The 18,186-nt window shown below is 33.6% G+C and overlaps 1 protein-coding gene across 4 annotated transcripts in view; it reads left to right on the top strand.

The window, feature by feature from the left end:
• Positions 1–18,186, top strand: part of GRAMD2B (GRAM domain containing 2B) — a 64,647-nt gene that overhangs the window by 37,993 nt on the left and 8,468 nt on the right. For all 4 annotated transcript variants that reach the window (XM_051994687.1, XM_051994680.1, XM_051994670.1 and 1 more), the window contains exons 3-8: positions 4,799–4,913; positions 5,768–5,834; positions 7,209–7,312; positions 13,062–13,157; positions 14,400–14,471; positions 14,917–14,997. In XM_051994687.1, coding sequence (XP_051850647.1) covers positions 4,799–4,913; positions 5,768–5,834; positions 7,209–7,312; positions 13,062–13,157; positions 14,400–14,471; positions 14,917–14,997 — 535 coding nt within the window. The remainder of the gene's footprint in view (positions 1–4,798; positions 4,914–5,767; positions 5,835–7,208; positions 7,313–13,061; positions 13,158–14,399; positions 14,472–14,916; positions 14,998–18,186) is intronic.

The raw sequence follows: 18,186 nt of genomic DNA, 5'->3' as shown, positions 1-18,186 counted from the left end.
CTCAGTCCTTATTCTTATTGATTCCTCTACAGCAATAAACATTTGATCACTCTTTCTTCCTGCAAATCTCTTTTCTAGGTTGTTGTGACATTGCTCTCTTCTGGTTAATCTCCTACCCATCTGCCTGCCCCTTCTTAATCATTGACCAGTCTTCATCCAGGTCATGTCCAATAATCTTGAGTGTCCCTAAAAGCTCTTTCTCCTGGACTATCTTATCTTTTGCTTCTGCATTACTATCTCATTTGATGATTTCATTAGCTCCTGTGGTTTCAATTATCATCTATGAAATGATTCCCAGATTTATATTTCCAGCCCTAACTTCTTTCCTGAACTCCCAAATGGCATCCCCACTTGTCTTTTGGACATCTAAAACTGGATGTCTTGTAGTTGACTCTATAGCTATCTCAAACTCAATATGTCCATAACAAAACCCATAATCTTTCCCAAAAACCCTTTCCCTTTACAAACTTTCCTATACCTGGTTGAAGCAAAACCATCCTACTAATCAGTCACTCAAGCTCACAATCTCTGTGTCATTCCTCACTTGTATTCATCATACATCTACAATTTATTGCTAAGCATATACATATACATATATGGATATATATTTATATATATATAAAATCTTCCTTTCCACCTACACAACTCTCATTTCCTCATACTTGGGATAGTCTTATGATTAGTCTTGTTCCCTCAAATTTTTCCCCATTCCAATCTGTCTTTCATTTAGCTGCCAAGCTAATGCTCATGTCTGATTATGTCACACTTCCATTTAGGAAATTCTAGTGGCTGTCTGTTTTTATTATTCAGTCATTTCAGTCATGTCCAACATTTCATGATAATACTTGGTGTTTTCTTGGCCAAGATACTGGAGTGGTTTGCCATTTCTTTCTCCAGTTCATTTTACAGATGAGGAGCTAATGCAAAGAAGGTTAAAAGATTTGCCCAGGTCACAAGCTTTTAACTATCTAAAGCCAATTAGAATTCAAGAAGAGGAGTCTTCCTAACATCTGACCCAACACTTTATCCACTCTGCTACCTATCTGCCTGGCCATGATCAATTGTAAAATCTCTTTGGCATTTAAGGCCATTCATAACTTGGTTCCTTTCTGTTTTTCCATTCTTCTTATACTTTTTTTCCCTTTAATGTACTTTATAATCCAATGAAATTGGCTTCTTGCTGTTCTTCTCATGATACTCCATCTCTCAATTCCATCTTCTTATACTGACTGCTCCCCATGACTAGAAGGCTTTCTCAGTTCATATCTGCCTCCTGGTTACATTGGCTTCCATCAGTGCTCATCTGTATCCTGTCTTCTGCAAAAGCTCATTCCAGATTTACCCCAGTGTTATGTCACCTTACTTTGAGGTTATCTTCCAAATTTGTTTATCTTGTATATATTTATTTGCATTTTTTCTGTACCATTAGAATTTAGAATTAGAAACAAAGTATAGGGCCTTGTTCTTGCCTTTCTTTGTGTGCTTAGTATTTAGCATAATGCCTAGAACATAGTAAGCATTTAATGAAAGCTTATTAACTGGAGCCAATTTGGGAAAAGTTTTAAATACCCAAGGAAGAGTTTGTGTTTGCTAAGAGAAATTAAACAGCCAGATATTGACATATCCACTATGATTAAGAAACTGTCACTTTGGCAACTATGTGGATTGATTGACTAATGATGTGTAAGATTTGGGTTGGGAAGACTAAGTTATTATAATAGAACAGGTAAGAAGGAATGAGGGCCTGAATTATGACAAATTTTATATGAGTGGAGGGAAGAAGCAAGATATGAAAAGTGTTTTGGAAATAGAAACAGTAAGATTTGGCAAATGTATTGGAGGCAAAATATGAACATAAGTCTCACCTAAATCCAAGTTCAGTACTTCCACTATATCGTATTATTTTGCTTTGTTTTTTTTTTCTTTTCCTTTTTATAGTTTAATATCTCAGTATGTGTGCCCAACGAGAAAGATTTGTACTACATATTGCATATGCAGAACAATATCTGATTCCTAATTGATTGAGAAAATACTGAACATGTCTACCTTCTGAAAGGGATTTAATTCCATGGTTGCAGATACACATGAAGAGTGAATGACCTCACCCAAAAGAACTCCTATCTCATTAGTCTAGAATAGCAAGACTTCCAGGTCAGGGAAGATGATGGGATCCACTCTTATAAGTGTCTGCAATGCTAAGGGTTCTAGTCTTGCATTTAAAAATCTCCCTGATGAGGTTATGAATAATAGATATGATGAGATTTGAATGCCCTCAATTCCTGGTGGTCATGAGGTTAGTGGCAATAAGAAAGTTGTTTAAAATTCTCTTTTATTGGCCACAGGTTTAAAAGTGAAAGAATTCACTTATTCCTGAATTGAAAAATGAAAATTTATTATTGGATAGAAATCAGTTTGCCCAGGGAATGACTTCTATAGTGGCAAAGACCTATTGGGGAAATGGAGTTTTGGCTCTGAGAGAATGCTCAGCGGGCAGGGTCCTAGCAAATTTCTTGGGCCATCTGCAAGGAGCTAATCCAGATAGTGCCCTTTTAAGGAGTTTTGGGGCTTCAGGAGCCAAGGTTCAAAGGATTAGATGCTTATCAATTTTCAGCTCAGATCTCCTATTGGAATTAACAACACTTCAAAGGGGTGCTTTTTGACCAGGATTTCTAATTGAATCAAAAGCTCTGGCATCCCAGAAAAATAACTTATCTGGGGATATACCTTCCCCAGGAGGAGCTGAGACTCCAAAAGGGATCACAGATCAAAAGGAAATACAGTTTCTTGAAGACAACTTCAGTAAAGGGAACAGTTTCCCTCAGGCTTCAGATAGGATTGGCAGAAAGAGCCTGAAGCATTGATAAAATTACTCCCTGAGGCAAGTAGAGAATGGCATAAATGGGGATCAGTTTAACCTTATAGTCCCAGCCTCTGTGGAGGTTATGGGTAGGCCCACCTTGCTGTGTCCAGCCAGAAATCCATGTTATATCAAACCCCTGAGGGTAAATTTCCCCTATAAATTTGTCCATGGCTCACACCATCTTTGCTGAACCCCCACCAAGGCTCTTGGCCTTTCTCTTCATCCCTCCCCCATGCTTCATGTAATTTCCTCTCAAATGTTCCCCAACATATCCATGGTGTCTTTCTCTTTCTTATAGCTAACTAACTCTTTAAGGTGTTAAACTCCTCTATGGATTTAGCCTATTCATTAAGGGCATACTCCCATCTTAAGGAGTATACCCTTTCTCCTGGTTAATTGTGAGTTCTACTAGTAAATAGGCTGTTTATCTGAAATTCCAGAAAAAAAAAATCATCTTTTTTTTTAAATTGCTAACATTTGTGTTTATGCCATGAAGTTACAGGGTTCAAGCTTTCCATAGCTAATTTTTACTAAACTGCAAAAGGCTTTGGCCTAAGGAAGAAATAATCTTGATTTTGTCTTGAGGCCACTTTGCAGAGGAACAATCCTGTGTTATTTTTAGAGAAAAGGCATGAGTCCTTGTTATCTGAGAGGAAGATGATTAACAATGAGAGGCTTAATTCACTGTTGCAAAAATGTCAGAGATAGAAACTTTGGAGACAACTAAAGGAGTAACTCAATTGAGTTTATTGGAAGAGAGACTTTTGGAAAACTGCAGCCTTAAAGCATCAAAAATGTATGAGAGTGAGTCCATCTTATATCTAGATCTTCAAGGCTTTCAATTCTAGAGAATACTGAGATAGGACCTCCTCTGAGTGATATCATTCATTCTCCATGTGTGTCAAAAAGTAACTTAAACAAGTCTCTTAAGGCAGTTGGAAATTTCATGTCTAGCTTTCTCTTAGTAAATTAGAAGTCACATCTCCCTTAGCTTAAGCAGTGTGGGGCTATCCCTCTGGTTTAAAGTGTTGGATAAGTATGAAATATTCCAGTAATCCAAACTAGCCGAAAATGTTGACTAATAGGGTAACACAAGAAAGTCTCACAAATGGGTAAAATATTTTATAATTAAAATATCAGTTTAACATTTTCCAGATTAATGAGTTTTGGCATCAATAATAACTAATTAATTAATGAAGAGAATCTCCATTCTGACCACCCACCAATATCCCTGTGGGTTTGAGTTTTCTAATTTGTTTCATTTCTCCAATTTAATATTTATAACTGTGGAACTCAAATAAATGTGCATCCATTTCTCCCACTATATAATCAAAACCATAGATGCTTCCCATTTTACTAACTTCTAGAGTATTCGTTATCTTTGCTTCTCATTTTGGCACATGTAATACTTTGTATTATATTTTATGTGCATTTTTGTATGTGTATGTGTGTGTGTATTTTTGTCTTCTCAAATGGATTGTAAACTTCCTAAAGGCAGCTCCTGCCTAGCAAAATATTTTTTTGCATAGGACTCAGTAAATACCATTGAAGCGAATCAATAAATGGATGTTTATGTTCATATTGAAAATATATTGCTATATAAAACTTTATAGCAGCCATATTGATTAAAGTTTGAAACCAGCAAATTCTTCTTTTAAAAAAATTTATAATTTCTGCAGCTATAGAATGTCTTTTTTCTAAAGTTTATTTCCTCGTTTGGAGGATGGGAATATAAGGGAGGTTCCACTGGAGATCAAAAAGGCATTAAATAAAGTTCAGATAGTGTTACATTGACTTTCAATACCTGGAAAAATTAATTTATTAATTAAGTTATTATGTTGTGAGATGATAAAATAATCAGGATGATTTAAAGAAGATAAATGAAACAACATCATCAAAATATTAGTTTCATGAAATCCTAGGATTTTCTCTCTCCAGGTCAAAGACCAGTAGTGATGTCTTCTCCTTAATAAGTGACTGTAGGAGTGATTCTAAAACAGACAACAAAAATGATTCTAAAACTGAAAGGAAAAAATCAAATTCTACAAGTCAGGTAATTCTTGTTTTTCTTCCTTTTCTTATTTTTCCTCCTTCACTTAACAAATAACAAGATAGCTCAAATTCATTCTACAAGAAGTAAAAGAAGGAAGATTTAAATAATCTGCAAGCTTGCAGACTAAGATTACCTATCTTGTAAAACTTTATGTACTGTGATTCTTTTAGATGAATCAAAATAGAATACATCAAAGAAGTCAATAAAATAAATTGTAAGCAGCATAAAAGCAAGGAATACAAGCAATATACCTTTATTTCTCCTTTTGTACTTAGAGCTAGTTCTTGCACATAGTTTGGTGAGAAGTTAATTGCATTAAAGTTTGTAAAACTGTTTTAATCTGAGAGATTTTGGATATATGCATATGATATTTTGTTATACTGTGGAAGAATCTTATGAAGTATTTACTTATTTTAACAGACATAGAACCTGAAGCCTTGGAAATTAAATCTAGTGCATTATCTTTTTCATGCTTCCAAACTTTCATCTCATTTCCTATTCAAAATTTTCTAGTGCAGACCTGGGGGAGAAGAAAGAGTTTATATGACCACCAATATCATCAGAATGGTTATTCCATAATTCAGCTTCTGTCCCACTTATAATTTACTAATCTTGTTGCTGTCACTGTTATGATATGTAGTTAGGAGGGAAAAGTCTTCAACAATTTAAAATTCATTTGTTTTTCTAAAGAACAATATCAAAATTAATATTGCTATATCCATATTCAGGTGTGCATAGTTGTGAGGAGAAAGAAGTTTGGGTGGGTAAGAGTTTTGAGTAAATCATGGCAATTGAAGAAGTAAAAATCTTCAGTGATTAATGGAGATCATCAATATATTTTGTTTTCATTGTAGTACAAGGCAAACAAGCACTTTCACAAGTTATTTCTTGAAGTCCCAAGTGCGGAATCACTGATACAAAGTAAGTATTATTCTGTTTTATTTTCTTTTTAATTCTAGTGTTTTATGCATTGCTCTCTTGGAAAATTAATTGAAGTAAATCACTAGATTCACTAGAACTCCAAAACAATGGTGACAATTGACTATTGCTGAAATTGATCCATAAAGACAATTAAGTGGAAAAGTTGTGAAAGTTGATGCTACAAAAACAGTAATTTTCAAATATCACATTTACCTTGAATTGAAATTCCTGAAATTAGGTGGTCCTAAGACCAAAAGTAATAACCAATGATGGTACAAATTAACCAGATAGAAATAAATCTATTGAAATGGACAAATCTTAAACACCATTTTGTGATTACTGTTATCACTAAAAACTACCTTAACTGACCTTAAGCAAATCCTTTAATTTTCTCTAAGCCTTGTTTTCTTCTATCTAAAAGATGATAATGCTTTCACTATCTAGCTCATACTTTATTATCTCCATTTGAGAAATTAGTGAACCAAGACAAAGGTTGATGTGAAGAAAGCACTTTAGAAATGCGAGTGGTTTTCATTGTCATGACACTGGGCTGATAAATATTGTTGAAAGGTTTCAAATATTTCATTCTTACCTTTTCAAGTAAAAACATGCCGAAGTTCTTCAAGATCCTGCAACTGGCATAGGATAATTGAATCTTTATCCAGAGGACCAGAATCTAGAGGGTACTGATATTATCTGAAGGTCTTTAACAGTGCAGAGGAGAAAACTACTTACCACATTATATTTGCTAAAATGGAAAGTTATAAGATGACTTACTTTTTTTCCTTATTAGCTATAACTTAGGTAAGATCCTCTCTGGCATACTTCTACTATTCTCCAGCAGTTGTATCCCCCATAGTGGTCAAATGAATTAAAAGCCACTTTCATTTCATTTGTCTGAGGTACAAATATTCTAAGTATAGTTCTGGCTATTTCTTACAGTCTCTAAAAGGGAGGTATATATCATGGAGTGCCATTACTTCAGTGAGAAGTACTTTGGAAAAACTGTCTCTTTGAAATCTCCCAAAAGAAAAATATGCTATCAGGAGAATATGTGATATATCAATGTGTCCTCATATGGAGAATAATATTTACTTTGGAAAACTTTTAAAAACCTTTAAATGGGAGTATTGCTCTTCAGTTTTTATTTTTCAGTTTGGTTTCAAAGTTATTGAGATTTATAAAACAGAATTTTTCTCCTTTCTAGTATTAGCAATTTTATTTCACTAAAAATTCATATTTTTAGCAAGTATTGTATGAAGTTAGATAATAAGTTGTATATATATATATCCCCTTTCTATACTTCCCTCACCAAAAATATTGTTTCCTTTGAAAAAAATTTACATAATAGAATATATTTATACTTGGTTTCAGGTTTTACTTGTGCTCTGCAGAAGGAAATACTGTACCAAGGAAAACTGTTTGTATCAGAAAACTGGATTTGTTTCTGTTCCAAAGTCTTTGGCAAAGACACCAAGGTTAGTTTGTAATTGGAAGAGAAATAACAAGCCTCTTGAAATTAAAAAAATATATGTATTTAAATATTATCACTAATAAACCCAACATCTGGAAGATTTATAAATATAGCTCTTTTTTTAATTCTTACTTTTTTATAAACCTAATTTCCATGAGTTCTTTATGCAAATATTAGACTCCTGTTGCCATGTAGCTCATGATTTCATTCCTCTTCTCCTGAAATCATTCCTATAACTTATAAAGAAGAGCTAAGGTTTTGTGGATCAATATGTCCTCTTACATACTATCTTCTCTCTAGGTTTTTGACAATGCTCTCTCCAGATTAATCTGGATACTTCTGATTAACACTTCTCTTTCTTCTTTAATGATCTTCATCCAGAACACTCCCATTAACTATGTTATGTGATTTAAGCACCAAATGATGTGTTTTAGGAGAAAAATTCCTGCACGAAATGTTGATATTGACATAGAATTCACAATGGCCATTCTCTTTGGCAAAACATTAGTTTATTTTTGATAAGAGATTACAGACAAAATGAATACAATAGACACCAGGAATGGTAAATATGAAATAGAATTGGGAGAATATATAATCAGCAAAAAAAAAAAAAAGGGAGGGGTTTAACAATTGACAATGAAAAAGACAATTTTACCAGTGGAACTCACAATTAATCAGGAGAAAGGGAACATCCTATGAGGTTGTAGTAGATTGTGATATTCCCTTAGAAAGACAGCATGAGACATGGTGGGAGAATGAAAGGAGAGACACCATAATGCATGGGGAAGAGGGAAGAGGAAACACCTCAAGGCAGAGCTCATGGTGGGCTATATAGCTCCAAAAGGGATTCAGCAAAGATGGTATGGGCTATGGACAAATTTATAGGGGGCATTTACTCAAGGGTTTGAGAAGGTCAGATTTCTGACTGGACATAGCTAGGTGGGACTATCCCCAACCTCCACAAAGGACTATAAGTTGAATTGCTCCCCATTAGTGCCCTTCCCTGCTTACCTCAAGGATTAATTCCATCAATACTTCATCTTTCTCTGTCACACCTAGTTACTCAGGGCTTCATTATGTAAGTATCAGCCAAAGCTCTCTCCTAGACTCTCTTCTCTTTTCTGTCTGTGTTACCTTGTTTGGTAATCTTGTCAGCTCCTATTGATTCAATTATTCCTAAATATATAGATCTAGCTCTATAGATATAGAATTTTACATAACTAACTGCCTTTTGGATAACTTAAATTGAATATCCTATAGCCATCTCAGATTCAACTTATCCAAACAGAAATTATCTTTTTTCCCAGTACCATCTGGACTAGCTCTCTGGAGGACCTCAATACCAGCATGAGTCCTTGATATTAGAAGAAGAGTGAAGAGACAGGGACTCACACAGATGGTCAAGAATGGAGTCCATTTATTACAAATTCTCTCAGCCTTAAATACTTTAATACAATTACATCACTATAGCACACTGTGCATGTGCTAACTATAAGCATCTTGCTATTATTATATAGATGCCTCTTTACTGCAAGTATCTCTGCTTCAAGTAAAACATAGGTGATCATGCCCCCTGACTTTTCAGAAAGGCTGAGATGCACTCAAGGGGAGATGAGAGCTGAACCAAACATTGTCACTCTGGGCTGAAGGATCTTATACTTCACTGTATAGTTCCCCCACTGTCTGTGCCCCTATACATCTCAGGCTTTCTTTTGTTTTAATTGAAGCGGGTTTACATAAATCCATCAGCTTGGGAGGAATCACACAAGCAAATAGTAATATCACACAGCTAGTAGTAATGTAATAAAAATGAATCATCATGAGAGGAATCACACAGGCTAGTAGTGGTGTAACAAACAATATGAATCAACATGGTATTATAAAAGACTTAACATGAGTCCTAGAAGAAGGGTATGTAAATAACAATCATACATATGCTTTCTTCAGCAGCCAAGAAATAATCCAAAACCAATCTATTGTCCATTACTTCATGTATGAGATAATCCAATGATTCCTGCAGGTTTTGAAGTCCTGCATCAGTATTATTTTTGATTTTCATGAGTCAATTGCCACACATGTAGTTAGCCATGCCCTTTCAGTGGTGGATGTAGTCAGAGATAGAACCACCCAATATTTCTTGGATTTTCTCCTTCATTTCAAGGGTCTTTATTTGTGTGGAAAATGTTTTGCAGTTGCATTCATATATTTTCACTGTGTATCTTGGTAGGTAGACTCCCAAGTATTTTAAACTGTATGTTGTTATTTTAAATGGAATTTCTCTTTTTATCTCTTCCTATTGGATTTTACTGATAATATATAGAAATGCTAATTTCCATAAGACCAAATAACAGATTTTTAGGGGCAGGAAAGACTTGAGTGTGTTTGTAGGCAGCAGGAAAGGAAGTAAAAGGGAGTGACTGAAAATTAAAGAATAGAGATGATGGTAAAAGAAATCTGCTGGAGAATAGAAGAGGATGACATAAAGAAGGTATATATACGGATTATTCTTGGCAAAAAAAGGGCCACCTTTTCATCTGAAACAGAAGTGGGAAAAAGGGGGGAGATTTCTATGCTATTTGAGTTGAAGAGAGGATAAGAGAGACCTCGCAGAAAATAGCCTTAGTTTCTCAGGGAAGTATGAAGTGAAGTGCTCAGTTGAGTAGGTTATGGGAACGAACACTGTAAGAGATTAATAGAGAAACCAGATGGCTTAGAATAACCCTTGGAAAACATAATAACAAATTGGATGAGAAATCCAGCATGGTTGCCTTGCTACAATGGGATTAGGTAGCATAAATTTATAATGGACCCAGTCAGCATGGCTTTATGATTTTTTTCCAGTTCCATTTATCAATACATGAAATAATTGGCCTAAAATTCCTCTTTTCTAGGACACTTATAATGTTTAGTTTAAAATTTATTATATAGCAACATTTGATTTGATATTTTTTGTCATTTGATTAAGAAAATGAGTAGTTTTCTTGCATTGTTACTCATCTTCATGTATCTATTCCTTGTTATTTTATCTCTTCTAGAACATATCACAATCGACTACTTCTAGATATTAAGTTCAATCTCTTGTGATTAGCTACGCTTTAGATTCCTTTTGTGAAATAGCTAAATATCTCCACATTTGACTACATGCTGCTCTTAATATTTCATTTTTTTCAATCTTTCCTGTGTTGTGTTTATATTGGAAATTTTCTTTCATAGCAAATCATTGGTGAATAGGAATATCACCTAAAATAAATTACATATTAGAATAAGAGCTGGAAGGGACCTAAAATGCCATCTAGTCAAACCCCTTAATTTTAAGATGGGCTTTTACAAGGGTCAGTGATATTCAATGTTTTGATTAAGGTCACACATTTAGTTTATGTTAATGTTTCAGTTTCAAGTCTGTGGTCTCTTGACCTGCATGTGAATTAATTCCTTAGAAATAAAGCTGAATATTGATTTTTTTTTCATCTACCATGCTAGCTAACTATTCTAATATATAAAGATTTCATCTTTCCCTAATTAAGCCTACACCAAAAGGCATAAAACATAATTATATAGTAAGTAAATAGACAGGTGTAACTACTGAGGAAAGAAATATTTATTAGAGATAACATTGAGCATATTACTCTGCCTCTTTATTAAGCCAATTAGGTGTTATAGTGAGTAGTGTACTAGACCTATAATTAGGAAGACCTGAGTTCAAATCCCATATCAGATACCTACTAGCTAGGTAACTCTGGACAAATCACTTAACTCCTTGTCTGCCTTAATTTCCTCGACTATAAAATGGGAATAGTAATAGCACCTATTTCACAAGGTTGTTGTGAGAACCCAACAAAATAATATTTGTTAAGCACTTCACTTTGGTACATTGTAGGAACTAAATAAATGTTTGTTACCTTCCCTTAGAGATATTTTTTTTTTCAATTTACTCATTCCTTTGACAAAACTCTGTTGGAAGGATACAGTAGAGAAAGCATGGGAAGTTCTTAAGGAAGTGTTTATCTCATAACTACACATATATATAGTATGCATTCTTGAATCAGAGAATCATAAACTATTAAAACTATAAGGAAACTTAGAGCTCTTCTAGTACAATGAATTCCATGGAGTGGAATATCAGCCATAGCAATCCTCTAAATTCTCTCTACATCTGTATGTGAATCTACAAGTAAGAAGTCATAAACTGAATAAAATAAGCAAAGCAGTCTTAAAAATATCTTGCACAATATATTTAACATATATAGGACTGCTTGCCATCTTGGGGGGAGGGGGGGGTGAAGAGAGGGAGGGGAAAAAACGAAACATAAGCGAGTGCAAAGAATAATGTTGTAGAAAGTTATCCTGGCATGGATTCTGTCAATACAAAGTTATTATTAAATAAAATAAAATTTAATAAATAAATAAATAAATAAAAGTAAGAATAGAAATATAAATAAATAAATAAATAAATGAGTAAATAAGTAAAAATATCTTGCACATATATGTGACTTTTCCAAATACATATAGCTGTTAGGATTAATAGAAATGATAATAACTAACATTTATTGATAACTTCAAAGTTTGCAAAGCACTTTATATATATTATCTCATAAAAACCACAAATTTATTTAGAGGTATCACTGAATCTAGAGCAGATTTTTTATCATAATTTTTTCAACCAGTAGTTCAGAATAATTAATGTGTCTACTCAGAGGGTTGTTGTTGGGGTTATTTTTTATTTAAAAACATTTTAAATTAAGTTAATTTAAATTTAAATTTTTTTTAAAAAATTAACATTAAGGAATCTTCATACTTGAAAAGATTGGGAACCACCATTCTTGTACAATCTAGTTCTTTTATGAAAAAAGAAAACTTTGGGGGAGAAGAGGTCACTAAACAATTTGGAGGTAGATATTCAGTATAGAATACCACCTGCTTTAAAGAAATGATGAGTTCAAAGATTTTAGACCTACAAAATAATGAGAAAAATAAGGTAACACTGTATACAGTAACAGCAATATTGTTTTAAGAATAATTTTGAGCAACCAAATCATTCTTTTATAAATAACCGAATTAATTATAAGATCTTATAAAGGGAGAATGCAGTAACAGAAAGAACTGACATACTTATGAGTATATACATATATGTATGGATACACACACATATATAACTATATATATATAATTATGTGTGTGTGTATGTGTGTGTGTGTGTGTGTGTGTGTGTGTATGAAATAGATACATACATACATACACACCTGTGTCTAATGATAGCCAGAGAGATGGGGGAAGAAAGGTATAAAAAAAAGTTACATGTTTATTTTGTTGTATATTTAAAGGGAAGAGCAAGTTGTATATGATAGATCTGTAGTTTCAGGTGGAATCCCCTTTTTTTTCTATTCCACTTTATTATGGAAACAATTGTTTTGTTTCTTACGTTTACAATAAAGAAAAGAAAAGTAAAAGAAAGAAAAGGAGGCTCAGAGAGGCAAGCTACTCTGCTCTGGCTCTCAGAGCAATTGAGGAGAGGTCAGGACCATGAAGAGCTAATATGTCATGATTTCCAGCTCTCCTTTTCCCACTATAACCTGTTTGTCATTCTTTATAGTTCACTTTTCTCCATCAAAGCTATAGAACTTATTACTATACTTAGTTAGGCTTAGATTTATTATTACTATGATTTTCTTTTTAACTTACTATTAATAATAACATGAAGATTTGAATCTATTTTTGTGGAAACCCGAACTGTTTATTTGATGATTCCATTACAGATCTCTATTCCAGCACTCTCAGTAACTCTAATAAAGAAAACCAAAACTGCCCTGTTGGTGCCAAATGCTCTGATTATTTCAACAGACACAGAAAGGGTATGTATAAGACATATATATAGCAGTATTTACTCATATATCTCTTTATTCTCTTCTAACTTCATGGAGATCACCCAAATTCCAGTAATCTAAAACTATGGTAGATATCCATCTTTATCATCACGTCCAAAATCTGTGAAAACTTTACATGCAAATAACATTGTATAAAACCCTGAAGCCCTAAAGTCAAAATTTCTACATGTTAACATGGTATTGCTATCTTGGTACTTAGAAGTCTGGAAGGAGAGGAGAATTAATTATAATTGTTTCTTGTTTGCATCTACTAAATTTTGATATTTTTTCATATAATATATTTACATGTCTGTTATTTCAAATCGCTCTTCTCTTCTTTAAAAAATTATATAACATAGCCCTTGGTTATTCCTATGAAATACTGTGTTCAATCACTAGTCACATTTCTTAAAAACTTGAAATTTAAGGAAAGAAGAAGAGAGATATAAAATAAAAAAATTTTTCCTGATAAGTTAGGTGTATATAAATGTCTCTACATGTTTGTTTATTTGGAAGGCTATTCTTTGGCAAATGTTTTCTGTATTATCTATGGGTAAAAAGTCTTAATCACAAACCAGTGATAAAAGAATTCTTCTGAATTTAAAGGGGACAAAATTATTTATTTCATTTCTTTATTTATGTAGTTCTTCCTAAATTGGAATTTGCCATTCTTAGTAACCCTTTTCTCTTAAAGTCAAAGGCTTTCAAATTGTCTTTGTGGTTCTTCTGGTTATATATATTTTACATATTGCACTTGTAAGCACTTCTAAACAGAAAAGCCATGAGTGATATGGGAAAAAAAAAATATTATGTAATTCCTGGGAACATTTCAATGTTCAATGTCTAGGTTTTAGTGTAACTTTTGAAAAAACTGTTGAATGTCTCTGAAAGCAAACTTTAAAGGATATTTACTAAAAGTCTCTTCCCAGATATATAACTTTTCATTTATGGTTCAGAATCATGTTTCTCTTTGTATTGAGAATTATATATAAGGGGTAGGTGCTGGGACCAACTGATCAAAGTGTCCTCATTATTTATGACTTTGTTATTGAGTAGTAGGAAAGAAAAATGAGATGACTAAAGGTAGAATGAAAAGGAAAAATGAGTATAATTGAGTGAAAAAGAATGTCTATGTGCACTTAGCTTAAATGTAGAGAATATAACATGTGTCTTCCTGAAACCTTGCCACTTTTCAGTATTTGTAACAGTTTGGATTGGTTTGTTTCACAGCACATATTCGTTTCCTTGCTCTCCAGAGATACAACCTACAAGTTAATAAAATCAGTATGCAGCCACCTAGAAGTAAGTATTGACTTATATTGTTTTAAAATGCCCCCAAACCCTTCTTTTCTCCTTTAAAAATTATTTTCGTATTCTTTAATTTTTCCCATGAAATCCTATATTCAATCACTAATCACTTTTCTCAAAAACTAATAATTTAAACAGGAAAGAAGGGAGAAACAAAGGAAAAAGGATCCTGATAAGTTAGGAGAACTATCGTTGCTACCTTTTTGTATGCTGTTTCTAAGTTAGAATTGTAGATTTACAACTGGAAGGGACTTGATGGGGTCATCTAATTCAATAATTTAATTTTACAAATAACAAAACTGATGGCTATAAATTATATTGGTAGTAAGTGGCAGAGTTGGGATTCTGATTTCAATTCCATCATTTTTTTCAATATACAATGACACAAATGCCTCCTTGTAACCTTATGATATTTTGTTTTTATATCACTGATTTTCAGAATACAAGTGTGGGCAACAGCCCCAGTCCTTCATCTCCTGAAAACAGTTTCCGGGCTGAACGTCCTTCATCTTTGCCTCTGGTAGGTTTCCCTACATCATTGTCTGGAAAGTAACACAAAGATATCCAATAAATCTGACTTTAAAGAGATAGTGAACAAATCAAATATCTCGAGTGTGACCAGCCAGCAGGAGTATATAAAATTCTATGCTCCAATAAAAAATTTCAGAAACTAGCCCTTTTCCTTTTACAAAAGAAAGGTTCACTAGTAGATAGGAGTTTCTATGCAATAAAAGGGCTATGTGGGCAAGATGTTGTCCTGACAAAGGAACCCTTTCATTGGGGGAAGTTTCTTCTAGAACCTCCATTTTGAGTAAGGACCAGCCATGCTTCAATTCTGGATTTTGCGACTTTAGTTCAACTGTGTCAACTGTATTTTCCTTTACCTCTATAGGCCTCTTCTTCCACTAGTGAATTTCTCCCAAAAATGTCCATTTTAAACCCCTTTCAAGTCCTAAAGACTGTAAAACGCAGTGATATGGGGGAACTATATTCTATCCATGAGAGATAGTCTATGAAAAGACTGGGGTAGGAAGAGGGTGTAGAATGCTGGTTTGAGGAAATTTATTATTTTTTTATTTATATTTATCTATTTATTTGTTTATATTTATTTATTGTTATATTTTGCTAATAGTCTCACTTGCCTGGAATATAGACTATATTGACAAATTGAAGGAAATAATTTTGGCAAACTAGATTGGAGCTAAATTTTCAATGCCTTAAATGCCAAGCTAGGGAATACATACTTTTCTCCTAATGACAACTGGGAGACAAATTTTTGAGGAAAGGAATGTCATGGTCAGACCTGAACTTTAAGATTATTTTTACAGTTATATGGAAAATTCTGAAAGCAAGGAAACTAATTAGAATGCTATTGTAATAATTCAGTCAAGATGTTAAGGAGGCCCAAACTAGAATTGTAACTTTATAATTAGGGAGAAAGGGAAAGAGGTAAAGTTAAAATTAAGACTTAACAAATAAGATGAAATTTTATTAAATATGAAATAGTAAGATTTGGGAAGGATTCTGAGGTTGCAAAAATCTTCTAGAAAGATACTGTTACCCTTAACAAACATGGGGAAATTTGGAGGATAAGTATTTTAGAGAGGAACACATATTGAATATTAGATTGCCAATAGTATATTCAATTAGCAACACAAACATAAAGATTAAAAATGACTTTAGGCTAAATACATAGATCTAGGCATTATCTGCATAAAGACAGTAATCATGGGTTCCTATATTTACTGATGTGCTGATGAGATTACCAAGAGAGAACATAGAAAAACATCAGAATCTAAGACAGAACCTTGGAAGAGCATCCATGGTTAGAAATAGGTGGTAGAGCCTGAGAAGATAAAATCAAATAGTAAAGAAACTCATCATTGAGTCATTTTCAGTCACATGTGACTCTTTGTGACCTCATTTGGGTTTTCTTGGCAAAGACACTGAAGTGGCTTGCCATTTCCTTCTCCAGTTCATTTTTTCACAGATGAAAAAACTGAGGCAAATGGTTACATAATCTGCCCAAGATCACATAACCAGCAAATTTTGATTTGATTTGAACTCAGATCTTCCTGACTTCAGACCTAGAGCTCTATTCACTGTGCTATCTAGCTGCCTTAGTAAAGTCACCAGGAGGCATCAATACCATAGTGGACAAAATTGAAGAGAACATATTGAAGGAAGGTGTGTTTAAGTGACAAATACCACAAAAAGGATCTGGAAATTAAGAAATCATTGAAAGCTTTGGAGAACATCGTTTTAGTTGAATGCTGAGGTTGAAAGCCAGATTGCAAGTGATTGAGAATTGACTGAAAAATAAAAGTGGTGGCAACAAGCCAAGATGACATTTCTAGGGGCTTGACTATAAAGAGAAAAAGAAATAGAGGATGGAGTTGCATTAAGTATCATGTAAAGGTGTTTTAAAGATGGGATATATACAGGATATGTTTTTAAGCTGTTAGGAAGGAACCAAAAGATAAGAAAAGATTATAACAGAGAAAATGATCAAAGGAACAAATTCCCAAAAGACAGGAAGGGATGCAATTGAATTCCTTCAGAAAAGAAAGAAACATGCTCTGGATGACAGGGCAGGATAACTAACATACAAATAAAAGAGAGGGAAATATAATGGAGACTTGGGAACAGGATAGATATAAAATAGATATAAAGGATGAGAGAGAAAAAAACCAGCAAGGAATAAAGATTCCCTTTAAAACATCAAAAATCTTACAAATCCCATATAATATTGACATAATCATACTGCATGTTTTGGTTAAAATAAAATAGATCAAAATTATAGTTGTTGTTGAATATATGGATTCAAGGATTCTGCAGTAACTCAGTAATTGCAGAGATTCTTGGGTTACAGGATGGGAAGCATTGGCCTGCATAATAGACATTCTTTGGGAGTTTATTATTCTTGAGAGTTTACTGGGCTATTAAAAAAGGGAACTTTCATGGATCTTTCATATGCCATTGTTTCCCTCAAATTACATGGGGACTGAAAAAAAAGGCCAGGGTTTTCACTCCCCTGCCTCCACCCACCAGAATCATCATTTCCTATACACCACATCAGGACTTGCACAAAGAGTAGGTGGGGGCCATTCTTTCTCCAAGCTTATATATTAATAGAGTATGGTCCAATTACTATTTAGCCTCATATGCTTGGGACCTCAGTGCATCAACTCAAGCCTCAACCCATTACATCTCCCGCTTTCTTTTGTTTTTGAACACAGGTGATCATGCCATCCCTGACTCCTCAGGGAGGTCAGAGCCCCCAAGGGGAGGTGATCACATCCTCCCTGACTTGGTACAATAATACAATAACAGTTCCCACATAATTTGAGGAAACTAGTGGCATATGAAAAATCTCTGAAATTTCTGCTTTTGATTTTCAGTAATTTCATCAACAACATTCATTTAAAATGCCAGGAATCAATGACTCACATTAGATCTTCATTAGAAAAGTTAAGTCTCAAGGCATTTTTTTCTGCTGATTGACTTTACTTGAAAAGGACATATTAAAATGATGCATTGCTTTTAAGAGCTAATTACACTTTCCCCCCTCTTCTATTCTTTTTTATGTTATAATTTCACTACTCACTTTTCCATTTAAGATAATCTATCTCACATTTGTTTTCTACACATCTTTCTAATAATTGTTTCAAATGGTAGAATTCCTTATTCTGAAGTGCCAATTACATCT

This window comes from Antechinus flavipes, chromosome 1 (genome assembly GCF_016432865.1).
Source record: "Antechinus flavipes isolate AdamAnt ecotype Samford, QLD, Australia chromosome 1, AdamAnt_v2, whole genome shotgun sequence".
Classification (NCBI taxonomy): Eukaryota; Metazoa; Chordata; class Mammalia; order Dasyuromorphia; family Dasyuridae; genus Antechinus; species Antechinus flavipes.
This window is presented reverse-complemented; position numbering and strand designations above follow the sequence as displayed.